General features: G+C 41.5%; 1 protein-coding gene across 1 annotated transcript in view; it reads right to left on the reverse strand.

The window, feature by feature from the left end:
• The window catches only part of POLA1 (DNA polymerase alpha 1, catalytic subunit), a 463,756-nt gene that overhangs the window by 195,328 nt on the left and 252,899 nt on the right, over positions 1-15,529 (reverse strand). The window contains 1 exon segment of the mRNA XM_068269965.1: positions 10,125-10,256. Coding sequence (XP_068126066.1) covers positions 10,125-10,256 — 132 coding nt within the window.

The following is a 15,529-nucleotide window of genomic DNA, read 5'->3' on the forward strand; positions in this document are numbered from 1 at the left end:
ACTATGGTGAAAAAATTTAAAATTTAAAATATGTACAAAAACAAAAAAAGTAGTATGTTTTTTCCAGAGTAAAATGAGCCATAAATTACCTTTCTTCTATGTTGCGGTCACTTACAGTAGATAGTAGAAATCTGACAGAAGTGACAGGTTTTGGACTAGTCCATCTCTTCATATGGGATTCTCAGCAAGGCTTTTATTCTTTATAAAGGTATTCCCTAAAAAGGATTTAAACAATGATGCTGGCCAGCTTCCCTGCTTGCTACACAATTTTTTGACAGTTGGACAGAGCAACTGCCACTCACTAAGTGCTTTTGAAAATAAATAAATCCCTGAGACTCCCCTATTACGAAATGAACTAGTCTAAAACCTGTTGCTTCTGTCAGATTTCTACTATCTACTGTAAGTGACAGCAACATAGGAGAAAAGTAATTTATGGCTCATTTTACTCTGAAAAAATGTACTACTTATTTGTATATGTTTGCACATATTTTAAAAACATTTTTTTTGCCATAGCGCCCCTTTAAGGACCAGAGACCGCTGGTACAGAAACGTTTGAATCCTGACGAATCGCCACACATACCCGCCGCAAGTCCGGAACCTGGGCCACCCACTCCAGTTCCTGTGAGCCGGTCAGGAGCCGCTTTCATTGGTTCCTGACACTGTCTTTCAATGTAAGCCAATGGGAGTTGCTTACATAGAAAGACAGGGCCAGGAGCCAATGAAATCGGCTCCTGACCGCTCACAGGGCTTTGCCGTCATAGAGACAGGTAGAGCGAGTGAGCTGCGGTGGGAGACGGCGGGATTTAGCTGCGAGATTGGCGCGAGCATCCAAAATGGCGGATGCGCTCAGCAGGGGTGAGTTGAAATCTACGCCCTGGCAGCCAGATGGCCATCAAAACAGGGACATAGATTTCAAGTAACATGGTCTGAAAGTTTTTAAAACAAGGCATTAAAAAAAATTAAAGTACTTAGTTGAAGTTGAACATTGAAGTACTTAGAAAACAGTGCACAACAATTTGGGCAATGAGCACTGCCCCCCAAAGAAAAGCTTCCTCTAAGTGTTTAACTGTGGGTCCCAAGACAGGTACACCGTACAGACCACCAAAAATGTGTGAGGTGGACAGTGAGGGGTGACATATTGGATGGCGCTCTTGCTTGCAGATTTGATTCTTGAGTCACGTTTGTGCCACAACACTATCATCATGGAGCGTGTATGTTCTTACTGGGTTTGTGTGCGCTTCTCCAGGCACTTTCAAACACATGAAGAACAGTTAGTAGCAAGACTAAATAGTCTGTAAACCGCTGTGGGAGATTTCAGAGCTGAAATGGATTTTGCATTAAAAACAATTCTTGATTTTGTTAAAGTGAAGACCACAGTTTCTGGAGTAACCATACAACAGGCAGGGTTCACACTTTACATGCGAATTTCTATTGATGTTTAGTTTCTTTACAACGAGATGTACAACGAGTAACAGCTCTCTGCTCGGGATCAGACAGAAATAGCCAATCCCATTTGGATTCCACTCTACTGCGCAGGCACAAGTCGCCTGCGCTGTAGAGCGAACATGACTGGGATCAGTTATTTCCGCCTGATCCGAGCCGAGAGCCGCTATTGCGCCTGCGCAGTGAATATTGCAGGCGCTTAAGAGGGGCCCAGCGAGACCACCGTGGGACGGAGGAGGCCTCAATCGGATCCAGAGGCTTCCACCTCCCAAGGTTAGTACTCCGCAGGGGCCTTTTATTAAGATAGAGTCTCTTTAATGGACAACTGAAGTGAGAAAAATATGGAGGCTGTCATATTTATTTCATTTTAAACAATACCAGTTAACTGGAAGCCCTGCTGGTCTATTTGGCTGCAGTAGTGTCTGAATCACACCACAAACAAGCATGGAGCTAATATTGTCAGCTCTGACAATGTCAGAAACACCTGATCTGCATATGCTTGATCAGGGTCTATGGCTAAATGTGTTAGAGGCAGAGGCAGCGGTTAAAAGGAAAAAAATATGACAGCCTCCATATATCTCTTTCCTTACAATTATCCTTTAAGCTTTCTGCACTACAACAATGACAGAGAATAAGGAAACACACTAGAAGGGATCACAAAAAGTAAATGTTTATGCTGGTTGAAACATGTAATCTGGAGCATGCATAGCTAACAGTCAAGTGCATATATATATATATATATATATATATATATATATATACATATACATATATATATATATACATATACATATATATACATATATATATATATATATATATATATATATCACACACAAGTTGCTTCATTCATATTATAGAAGCTGTTTAAGAACAGCTGTTGAGTAGGAACATTTGCAGCAAATTTATATGCATGGCTGTGTTTCCTTGTTTACAAATCACCCATCTTTATAGATTAGTTTATTATTTCTAAAGCAAAGTAAATTCTATTTCATCTATTTAATGTGCAGCTTACAATTAAAAAATCATCCTGCTCAGTGCAATATGGCAGGAGGTATCCCACGTGGCCCATTAGAGAGCAGAATACAATTATGCCACCATGCTTCCAGGCTTCACACATTTTGCCAGGGTTTTAGAAAAAAAAAAAAGCTACAAATATCTCAGGCCAAACGCAGGCATATTCAGCATGAGTGTATTGCACTGAGAGAGACACTACATTATAGCTCTGATTCAGTTAACTTTTCTCCTGAGCTTTCTCCCAAGAGATCATTTTTCATCTCATCTAACAAGCAACCGTTCAGCACCGAGCAATTGAAAAACTGCTAAAAAGTAGAGTATTCTTTTTCTTGCTAAAGGCTTAAAAGGTATTTTATTGATCGGGTGTAAAAACATCTGTGAGAAAACTCAGGGGAAAATGTAATCGAATAAGTCCTCTTGCTTAAATTTTATGTTTTAGACACTCATCGAAGCATATCAGAGTAATACAGTGCCTGACACAGAAATTGGGCCCCTTCGGCAAAAACAGCATACTTTTCACGTACATCTGATATCATTTTCTGTGATTTTTGGTCACAGGATATTTTTTCTGAAATCTCTTTACCGTACTTATTCCCTTTGTGTACTCTATTGTCATACTAAGCTTGCCCCCTTTTAAACACTAAACTGCCCCTCTGGAATCTTAACACTCTTTACTCCTTACACTAACCTCCCCCCTCTTCACTCCTTACACTAACCATTCCCCTCACAATTACAGCAAATTAGTTTGACCACTGGATATAGATTAAGATCGTACAGGGCCCCAGGAAATCCAAATAAAATTTTGCCCACTCCTTTTCCCCTGCCCTCCCTGTTTATTGGTTGACAGGGTGCCACTACAGGCCTCAGATCAGCGGCGACCGGTCCTCGACACTACCCTACTGTCTCCCGGTGTCGCCCCCGCTGCCTAATCCTCCTCTCCAGCATCACCATAACAGACCTCACATCAGGGCGACAGCAGAGACAGAGTGGGTGCATGTTACTTGCGCCCAGCGTTCTCCAAATGCAGGTAGTGGGCAGGGATGCTACTTCCGCATTTGGAGTACACTGGGCATGGGCAGTTTATGCACTCTCTCTGTCTCTGCTGTTGCCACTGATCTGAGGTCTGGTACTGTGATGGAAAGGGGAGCTCAGGCAGCGGCAGCAGAAGCGGGAGGGAAGGCAGCACAGCAGACATCGGTGACACAGGGGCAGGCATGGCGCCCATGCTGTGGAGGTGCCCATGGCACAAGCCACTTTAGATACGCCACTGAACACTCATCTAGTGTTGCTGGCTGTCTGTTCCCATATAGGCCTACAATAGGAGGCAGACTTAAGCTATGTACACAAGTCAGATAAATGTTGATTAAAACATCCGATAAACTACAGATTTCGCTGTATCAGATGGCAATGGCTACAAAAAAATGTAGCCAAATGTTAAACAACAACAAGCAACAGATATCAGCTAGCTTCAACTGGTGCTTCAGATAGCTATTGAGAGGATATTGTGCAGTTGGCCAAGTGTGTACAACATTCAAACAACATTGTTGCAGAGAAAACACGCATGTCAAGGCTCTTTCACACCCAAAAATAAGTAAATACATTTTTAAATAAATAAAATAATAAAAAAAAAAAAAAAAATCGCAAAATGCAATTGCAAACGCGTTTTGGTTGTCACATTTTGTGATTTTCTTTATGTTGGCCTCAGCCAAAACACAGTAAGAATACATCAGAACTACGATTGCCTTTTTAGAAAATCGGAAATGCATTCAGTATGAATGCATACCCCGATCCAGTTGTAACTTTACTGTATTTGGTTTTTGAAAAGGCAATTTTTCAAACGGCGGAACAAAGCTGATGTGAAAGGGCGCAGTATGTGAATGGCATAAGCGTTCCTAGCATAACTACTTATTTCTTTTTGCCAGGCAACGTCATTTGATCGACATTGCTCGTTTGTGTGCGCAGACTTTATCATGTGTATGGACCATTACTTTTAGAATGGTCCCACACCCAGAGTTACGAAAATGGGAGCCCCAATGTTTCATGTTTCATGTACCAGTGTCAATGTTAAGTTAACTACAGAGGTTCAATCAATCTGTCACAATCCAACTGCTATAAGATCTTGCCAAGGGCATGTGGCGAGGCGGACTGAATGAGCAGGTTCATCATGGAAAGGAACAGAGCAAGGAATTCCTTCACATCAGTCTAGGAAAACTGTCAAAAACAGTAAAATACTGCTCAGTGGCTTATTTTTCTGAGCACTTGGCTTGAGTACATTAGAGAAGACATATGGGATGATGACATCTTAGGAATCTGACTGTAAAAGATCGGAATGTATGACATTCATGTTATCTCAGCAGGCATTAGGTGTCCACTACAGACTCTGCACACAATACCACAGAATTGTCTGACAATAACTGACAAGCAGCCATATTCCAGTTCAGAAGCAGTCAGAAAAGCCTGCAGAGTCTGGCTGCATTGCAGCATATTTGTAATACTGGGATGAAGAGAATTTGAGGGACTTCAGACTATAGTACAGCAGCAGATTTTCCGGAGCTGTACTGGCAATTTTTTTTCTATAACTTTGCATTTTTAAAAACGGTTATTTTCTATAAAGGAAACAAATGCCAGAACATTTTTTTCTCCTGTGAGAGGATGTACCTAGGCATTGTAATGCAGTTATATCATAAAAGTTGTCACTTAAGAGCATATTAGTTTTAGTTAGGCACATGAGGAGTTAATTTTTTGAGGCCTCAAAGGAGAAAGTGCAATACATTTTTAACAAGTGCTGGTAAAGAACAATTGTTTAATCATAGCCTGCAGGCAGTATGGTGGGTGGGTGGGTGGGTATTGGGCAAGTGCAATTGTATGGGATGGGGTTGTCAATAATATGGTGTGTTGGCAATACATTTATGAATACACTTTAGATGATGAATCCTGACTCGTGGTTTATTTAGATGTGTTTGGCTGTGCTATGCACGGAAATAGGTTGTGTTTAGGTTACATGAGGAGTTAATGCCCATTGCTATTATTGTGACTGGTTTACTAGGAACCCGTTTTCAATAGGTCTAAACCCAGTGCTAATTTGGCACAATTGCCTGCACAAAAAGCTACAATCTATTGATTTTAAAAGGCTGTTTCCGATCGGGCACTGCATTGGCACAGCAGGGGGATTTGGGTGAACAGGCACTCCTGTCCATCTTCGAGCAGAATGCAGCACTCCATTAGAAACTGGGCCTAAGAGTCTCCTGAGCCAGAAAACACGAGAGAATATATACAGTCCAGCAAAACGGGGATTTATTTTTTGAAGATAATTAACATGGTGTAGTATGTGGCAGAACATTGCACCCCTCACCTGGGTCAGTCGTCACAGCTCATAGAGAGGGTTGCTGAAATGTCAATAAACTAGTTGCTGTTCGATTAAAGTCATTTGCATGCAATCCTGTCAAGAACAGTTTTGTTTTTGTTTTTTTACGCTCTATACATCAGGTTTATCGAAAGCATCAATGAAAAGGAAAGTTACATTGCAGTCCTTAACAAGTAATGTGAAAATAAGGAGTTTAAAATATCTGCATGACTAGAGATGTTAAAAAATGCAAACAGACATCACTATAGCAGTTTGAACAGATTATATGAATCCGTATAAAGAGACCTGACATGTTAAAATATGATTTAAGGAATAACCAGCAAGTATATTGTTCAAAATAAACCCCTTTACACATTATTGCCTCGTTTCAACCATAGTAATTAGGAATGTACCTACATAGACCATAGGCATTAGGTGGCATGAGGCAATACTCCAAATTTAATAAGGGGGGTGGGATTCTGGACCATGGCTGACATAGGCGGGGAGGGGGGGGGGGTCTGGTGCCCAGAATCCCCCCCTCAGACCAGGGCCGGTACAGTGTCTGGCGTCAGGCACAAGTTAAAGAGAGTCTGACGCGAGAATAAATCTCGCTTCAGACCTCATAGATAGCAGGGGCATGTGTGCCCCTGCTAAAACGCCGCTATCCTGCGGCTTAACGGGGGTCCCTTCACCCCCAAATCCCCTCCGTACATCGTGGAATCTATTCCGCATTGGGGCAGGGCTAACCGCCGCAGCCCTGCCTCCTGCGCGTCTATCAGACGCGTACCTCCGCCTCTCCCCCGCCCCTCTCAGTCTTCCTTCACTGAGAGGGGTGGGGGAGAGGCGGCGATGCGCGTCTGATAGACGCGCTGAGAGGCAGGGCTGCAGCCGTTAGCCCTGCCTCCAGGAAGAGCAAAATGTATGACCAATTTGGTCGTTGATTTTGCAGGGGAGGGGGGGGGGGTTTGGGGGTGAAGGGACCCCCATTTAGCCGCGGGATAGCGGCGTTTTAGCAGGGGCACACGCGCCCCTGCTAACTATGAGCTCTGAAGCGGGAATTATTCTCGCTTCAGTTTCTCTTTATGTCGCCAGAATGTCTGGAGGCATCCTGCAGCTCACAGCACTGTGCTACTGTCTGCACTATGTCCCACCCCGTCCTCTTTAATCCCTGGCTACAGTTGACTCTGGATGTAGCAGCAGTGTGCGTACAGAGCATGGAGCAGATCTGGGGAACTTGACAAAGCACAGAGCCAGGTATGAGCACAGCCTGTGCCCTGGCTGTATAAAGAAGGAAGTTGGGACCTTGCAGGCGGCTTCACTTTCCCCTTAATTACCGCCAGTCCTCATTATAATCTGTATCCAAACTGCTCCTGATCAATCCTGTTGCCGATTAGAAGCAGATCAGACATATCAGGTGGGATCTGACGATTATTTCCATCAGATGAGAAATTGCATTGTGTGTACCCAGCATGATGTCCTATGATATTATATTGTCTGTGCGGCTGAGAGAGACCTATCAGGAATCCCCCCACCTCCAATGAAAATCCTGGGTTTGCCCCTGCCTGCTCATTGGATCAGGTTTTTAAGTGAGGAGATTTGAGAGCCTCTACTCAGATAGACAACTTCTCGGAAAGGCAAAACAGTTATCACTAACTGTACCCAGTCTCTACCAGATACATGGGATTGTATCCAATATCTAGTAAGGTGTGTGCACGCCAGATGATGCATTCTATAAAATAGAAAATAGAAATATACAAGGCAAATAACATTTATATTGTGCTTTTCTCCTGGCAGACTCAAAGTGCCAGAGCTGCAGCCACAAGGGTGCGCTCTAAATGCAGTAGCAATGTTAGGGAGTCTAGCCCAAGAATTTCTTACTGCTCGCTTACTGAACAGGAAGAGCCGAGATTTAAACCCAGGTATCCTGTGTCAGAGGTAGAGCCCTTAACCATTACACTATCCAGTCACTATAACTTAGTGTGCCTGTTACTACTAGTGTTAGGAAGAATGTTGTTAATCATTTTTGGGGTCTACGGAAATGGAACAGCCCGATACAATCATGCAAAAATCTAACAATTTGCGCCAAGCACTCATTAACTTTTTTTGGCACAAGCAATAAAATGAATAAAAGTTTATTGGGCATCATTACATTTAGGACATAGATCTGAAGTCCTATGCTAGTATTTAGCTAGTATCACATGGGTCAAATAGGATCTATGGATAGTGTATAATATGCATAGTGAATACTGCTATAACTTGGTCAGGTAAGTTTGGGAGACCTTTGTTACAGTAGAGTGTCAAGAACAGTTTTTAATTGCGGGTGCATTCACACTATATCCATTGCATTGCAGAATAATTCTGCATGTCAACTCACTACCTATACAATTCTAAGGGCCTGTTCAAACCCCTGCATTGTAATTGATTGTGTTTTTCTAATTCAATGCATGCAGGCTTTGAATGAACGTGTACGTCCTAATGCGCGCAGGGTCCATTGCAGTTCACACACACATTATAACACGTGCATTACAAAACAAGCACAGTGTGCATCCCCCCTTTATCCAGAATGTCCTGGAATTATTAGAATCAAGTTCAGGCTTTATGTACAAGCAAGCCGCTAACCTATAATAATAATAATCTAACGCCAATCAATCTTTAAATACAAATAAAAAAACAAAAACACACTAGGTGTAATCATAAAAAAAGAGTGAATTATTAAAAAAAACAACAGAAAAACAAAAACAAAAAAGAAAAAACACTCGTTATTTGTTTTGCAAGGTCATATACTTATATATGAGGGTTTTCAGGTCCGCTTTAAAATTACTGCTTGCTATTGAAGTTGCCATAAATTTATATAATTTGAACTTCAAACCCTTATAAATTAGCCCTGTAGTGATTACTTGTGTAGTATAGTAGTAAGCAGAATAAAATATTAATTATAACCAAGTGTATGCCGGTATGAGGGCTCGATTCAGTAAACGGTGCTAACCCAGTTAGCACACCTAAAGGCTTTGGGCGTGCTAACTAGGGTGCTAAGTAGTTAGCACATGCAAACTCAGCACCGTAGTTAGCACATGCAAATTATTACTTAGCATCGTGCTAACTATAGTGCTAAGCTCCATGGTTAGATACCCCTGGTCTTGCTAATTATGATCTTGTAAAAGATAGAATATTTGGAAATTTTAATTCAATCCGAGCTCTATATTTTATGTGACGATCATTATATTATTGTTAACAATACTCTCATCTTCCACAGTGATAATTGATGCTGAAGCTACTGTTGGAAAAGTTAGGAGGCGCACTGCGACACTGCATATTCTGTCATATGTTCATTTTCTTTGTTGAATAAACACGGATTTTTTTTTAAAAACTAGGGTGCTAAGTAGTTTACATGTGCTAACTACGGTGCTAAGTAGTTTACATGTGCTAACTACGGTGCTAAGTAGTTTGCATGTGCTAACTACTTAGCACGTGCAAAGCATGTTAGCACATGCAAAGTGGCTTTTCACTGGCGTGCTAACACTTAGCACCCTTTTCTGAATCAAGCCCTGGGTGTTTACATTCAGGCACTCCAATGACATGGGAAAATAAATGCCAGAATAGAAGTACTGCGTTATGCCTACTTAACTAGGAAGCATGCAATGGACTGGTGTTGAATTATCCCTAAAACACAAGAGGAAGAATGCTCTGGGATGCCCCTTGCAGGTTTGCAAAAAAAACCTCACACATATAGGGCCTGATTCACAAAGTGGTGCTAACCCAGTTAGCACGCCTAAAAGACTTTAGGCGTGATAACCATTGCACCACGCTGGTGAAAAGCCAGTTTAGGCGTGATAAGTTTAGGCGTGATAAGTTTAGATCGCACGCAAAGTCCCGCACGCAAAGCAGTGCCATTAAACTCTATGCGAAGTGCACCAGACTTTGCTAGCGCAAAACTTTTGATCAGCTGTGCACTGCGGTGCTAACCCAGTAGGTGCTATAGTTATCAAGCCTAAACTTATCACACCTAAACTGAGTTTAGGCGTGATAAAGGGCTTTTCACCAGCGTGCTAACTGTTAGCACCGCTTTGTGAATCAAGCCCATAGTATTTATGAATACATGATAAGGCATGGTCACATAACATGCTTACTGTGTAGCCCATGGAACCTACTGTAGAATCCTGAAAGTAATAACTAGAGGACTATAAAATAAAGTTTTCCAAACTTTGAAAAGTTGTACATTTTGCTTGAAATTCTTGAAAATCTACTTGACGTTAAGTTTATAAGCGCGCCCCATCTATCAAGTTGCACATAGAAATAAGCACCACTTCATGACATCACTTACACTGTAGTACTTTCTTATGTGTCGTCTAATGTCCAAGAGCAGCTTATTTTGGATCTGAGTTGAAAACGTCAGTGGAGAGGCATCACACTCTGGTTTACTGCAGCGGAGTAAGCTGGGCTCAATTTGAAGTCCCTAAAGTACAAAAGTAAAATCACTTTACCACAAAATGAAAAATCTCTACATGACTGCAAGAGAGAAAACACAATGCAGCTCAAATAATCCTCTTCCTGCAAAATGGACATTTTAAAACGGACTTTTTTTGTGCTTTCCAGTCGACTGTGTTCTGGGTTTTTTTTTTTGCACTGTCCAGTGGGTGATGTACGTGCACACGTTCGGCCATTTCCCACCGCCTACAGACGGTCGGGAAGTGCTTAATGAAATGCTTCATATGTCATCTTATTTGGTCATGTCAGGCAGTTAATTTACTCAGCCAACTCCAGAGATCTCAAAGCCTCTCCGGTGGGGACATCCAGCAAATATTGACTGGATTATTTAAAAATTATTAAAGGATACCCGAAGTGACATGATGAGATAGACATGGGTATGTACAGTGCCTAGCACACAAATAACTATGCTGTGTTCCTTTTTTTCTTTCTCTGCCTGAAAGAGTTAAATATCAGGTATATAAGTGGCTGACTCAGTCCTGACTCAGGCAGGAATTGACTACAGAGTGACTCTCACTGAAAAGAAATTCCCCTTTTTATCTCTTTCTTACTCTCAGAAGCCATTTTCTGCTAGGAAAGTGTTTTATAGTTGGAATTTATCAGTGAGGGTCACACTGTAGTCACTTCCTGTTTGAGTCAGGACTGAGTCAGCCACTTACATACCGGATATTGAACTCTTTCAGGCACAGAAAGAAAAAAAAGGAACACAGCATAATTATTTGTGTGCTAGGCACATGTCACATACACATGTCTATCTCATGTTAAATGTCACTTCGGGTATCCTTTAAAAGGGAACATGGAGTGAGAGGTATATGGAGGCTGCCATATTGATTTCCTTTCAACCAGGACCGGTTGCCTGGCAGTCCTGCTAATCTCTTTGGCTGCAGTGGTGTCTGAATCAAACACCTGCAACAAGCATGCAGCTAATCTTTCATAAAGAAAAAAAATCTAAACTGTATGCTTGTTCATTGAGTCTATGGCTAAAAATATTAGAAGCAGAGGATCAGCAGGACAGCCAGATAACTGGTATTGTTTAAAATGTAAATAGATACGTTAGCCTTCATAACCCAATTCATTTAAGATATGCCCACTGGAGACACCCCACTATGTCACCTTCCTGGTTAAATACAGTAAGGCCCCGTTCACATCATCAAAAGTGGATGGACGTGCGTTCGGAATGAAACGCGTACGAACGCACGCCTCTGCGTTTGTATGTGTTGTGTGTCTCATCTCTTAATGCTGCCAGTATTTGATCATATGCTTTTTTTTCAGGCGATGAACGGACGATGTATGACCTTCCTTGAGTTTGTGTGGGTTCATCTACACCTCCTCTTCACCACAAGACAAAAAACACTCCTTTCACATTATCTAGTTTTTACACATACGGTAATTTGCCTTAGAGTATGGTGGGACAATTAGACTGAGTATCATAAGCAGTATGAGCTCCTTTGGGACGTGTAGTGACATCAGCTGCGTGATATACTCGGTAAACCACTGCAGAACATGCCAAAGCTATATGGACTTCTGGTGCACAAAATGGAAATGATAGCTATTCATGAGGTCCGCTTGTGATCTCAACAGCTGCTTTTGTGCAGCTGCATAACTAGAAGTAACTCTTGCATTTTTAACCACTTCAGGACCACAGTCTTTTCGCCCCTTAAGGACCAGAGCCTTTTTCTCCATTCAGACCACTGCAGCTTTCACGGTTTATTGCTCGGTCATACAACCTACCACCTAAATGAATTTTACCTCCTTTTCTTGTCACTAATAAAGCTTTCTTTTGCTGCTATTTGATTGCTCCTGCGATTTTTACTTTTTATTATATTCATCAAAAAAGACATGAATTTTGGCAAAAAAATGATTTTTTTCACTTTCTGTGCTGACATTTTTCAAATAAAGTAAAATTTCTGTATACATACAGCGCGAAAAATGTGGACAAACATGTTTTGGATAAAAAAAAAACCATTCAGTGTATATTTATTGGTTTGGGTAAAAGTTATAGCGTTTACAAACTATGGTGCAAAAAGTGAATTTTCCCATTTTCAAGCATCTATGACTTTTCTGACCCCCTGTCATGTTTCATGAGGGGCTAGAATTCCAGGATAGTATAAATACCCCCCAAATGACCCCATTTTGGAAAGAAGACATCCCAAAGTATTCACTGAGAGGCATAGTGAGTTCATAGAAGATATTATTTTTTGTCACAAGTAAGCGGAAAATGACATTTTGTGACAAAAAAATAAAAAAAAAAAAGTTTCCATTTCTTCTAACTTGCGACAAAAAAAAATGAAATCTGCCACGGACTCACCATGCCCCTCTCTGAATACCTTGAAGGGTCTACTTTTCAAAATGGGGTCATTTGTGGGGTGTGTTAACTGTCCTGACATTTTGGGGGTGCTAAATTGTAAGCACCCCTGTAAAGCCTAAAGGTGCTCATTGGACTTTGGACCCCTTAGCGCAGTTAGGCTGCAAAAAAGTGCCACACATGTGGTATTGCCGTACTCAGGAGAAGTAGTATAATGTGTTTTGGGGTGTATTTTTACACATACCCATGCTGGGTGGGAGAAATATCTCTGTAAATGACAATTTTTTAATTTTTTTTACACACAATTGTCCATTTACAGAGTTATTTCTCCCACCCAGCATGGGTATGTGTAAAAATACACCACAAAACACATTATACTACTTCTCCCGAGTACGGCGATACCACATGTGTGGCACTTTTTTGCACCCTAACTGCGCTAAAGGGCCCAAAGTCCAATGAGTACCTTTAGGATTTCACAGGTCATTTTGCGACATTTGGTTTCAAGACTACTCCTCACGGTTTAGGGCCCCTAAAATGCCAGGGCAGTATAGGAACCCCACAAATGACCCCATTTTAGAAAGAAGACACCCCAAGGTATTCCGTTAGGAGTATGGTGAGTTCATAGAAGATTTTATTTTTTGTCACAAGTTAGCGGAACATGACACTTTGTGGAAAAAAACAATTAAAATCAATTTCCGCTAACTTGTGACAAAAAAATAAAATCTTCTATGAATTCCCCATACTCCTAACTGAATACCTTGGGGTGTCTTCTTTCTAAAATGGGGTCATTTGTGGGGTTCCTATACTGCCCTGGCATTTTAGGGGCCCTAAACCGCGAGGAGTAGTCTGGAAATCAAATTCCGCAAAATGACCTGTGAAATCCTAAAGGTACTCATTGGACTTTGGGCCCTTTAGCGCAGTTAGGGTGCAAAAAAGTGCCACACATGTGGTATTGCCGTACTCGGGAGAAGTAGTATAATGTGTTTTGTGGTGTATTTTTACACATACCCATGCTGGGTGGGAGAAATACCTCTGTAAATGACAATCTTTTGATTTTTTTACACACGATTGTCCATTTACAGAGTTATTTCTCCCACCCAGCATGGGTATGTGTAAAAATACACCCCAAAACACATTATACTACTTCTCCCGAGTACGGCAATACCACATGTGTGGCACTTTTTTGCACCCTAACTGCGCTAAAGGGCCCAAAGTCCAATGAGTACCTTTAGGATTTCACAGGTCATTTTGCGGAATTTGATTTCCAGACTACTCCTCGCGGTTTAGGGCCCCTAAAATGCCAGGGCAGTATAGGAACCCCACAAATGACCCCATTTTAGAAAGAAGACACCCCAAGGTATTCAGTTAGGAGTATGGGAAGTTCATAGAAGATTTTATTTTTTTGTCACAAGTTAGCGGAAATTGATTTTAATTGTTTTTTCCCACAAAGTGTCATGTTCCGCTAACTTGTGACAAAAAATAAAATCTTCTATGAACTCACCATACTCCTAACGGAATACCTTGGGGTGTCTTCTTTCTAAAATGGGGTCATTTGTGGGGTTCCTATACTGCCCTGGCATTTTAGGGGCCCTAAACCGTGAGGAGTAGTCTGAAAATCAAATTCCGCAAAATGACCTGTGAAATCCTAAAGGTACTCATTGGACTTTGGGCCCTTTAGCGCAGTTAGGGTGCAAAAAAGTGCCACACATGTGGTATTGCCGTACTCGGGAGAAGTAGTATAATGTGTTTTGGGGTGTATTTTTACACATACCCATGCTGGGTGGGAGAAATAACTCTGTAAATGGACAATCGCGTGTAAAAAAATCAAAAGATTGTCATTTACAGAGGTATTTCTCCCACCCAGCATGGGTATGTGTAAAAATACACCCCAAAACACATTATACTACTTCTCCCGAGTACGGCAATACCACATGTGTGGCACTTTTTTGCACCCTAACTGCGGTAAAGGGCCCAAAGTCCAATGAGTACCTTTAGGATTTCACAGGTCATTTTGCGGAATTTGATTTTCAGACTACTCCTCACGGTTTAGGGCCCCTAAAATGCCAGGGCAGTATAGGAACCCCACAAATGACCCCATTTTAGAAAGAAGACACCCCAAGGTATTCCGTTAGGAGTATGGTGAGTTCATAGAAGATTTTATTTTTTGTCACAAGTTAGCGGAACATGACACTTTGTGGGAAAAAACAATTAAAATCAATTTCCGCTAACTTGTGACAAAAAAATAAAATCTTCTATGAACTTCCCATACTCCTAACTGAATACCTTGGGGTGTCTTCTTTCTAAAATGGGGTCATTTGTGGGGTTCCTATACTGCCCTGGCATTTTAGGGGCCCTAAACCGCGAGGAGTAGTCTGGAAATCAAATTCCGCAAAATGACCTGTGAAATCCTAAAGGTACTCATTGGACTTTGGGCCCTTTAGCGCAGTTAGGGTGCAAAAAAGTGCCACACATGTGGTATTGCCGTACTCGGGAGAAGTAGTATAATGTGTTTTGGGGTGTATTTTTACACATACCCATGCTGGGTGGGAGAAATAACTCTGTAAATGGACAATCGTGTGTAAAAAAATCAAAAGATTGTCATTTACAGAGGTATTTCTCCCACCCAGCATGGGTATGTGTAAAAATACACCACAAAACACATTATACTACTTCTCCCGAGTACGGCAATACCACATGTGTGGCACTTTTTTGCACCCTAACTGCGCTAAAGGGCCCAAAGTCCAATGAGTACCTTTAGGATTTCACAGGTCATTTTGCGGAATTTGATTTCCAGACTACTCCTCGCGGTTTAGGGCCCCTAAAATGCCAGGGCAGTATAGGAACCCCACAAATGACCCCATTTTAGAAAGAAGACACCCCAAGGTATTCAGTTAGGAGTATGGGAAGTTCATAGAAGATTTTATTTTTTTGTCACA

Source organism: Hyperolius riggenbachi, chromosome 2, assembly GCF_040937935.1.
Source record: "Hyperolius riggenbachi isolate aHypRig1 chromosome 2, aHypRig1.pri, whole genome shotgun sequence".
NCBI lineage: Eukaryota > Metazoa > Chordata > Amphibia > Anura > Hyperoliidae > Hyperolius > Hyperolius riggenbachi.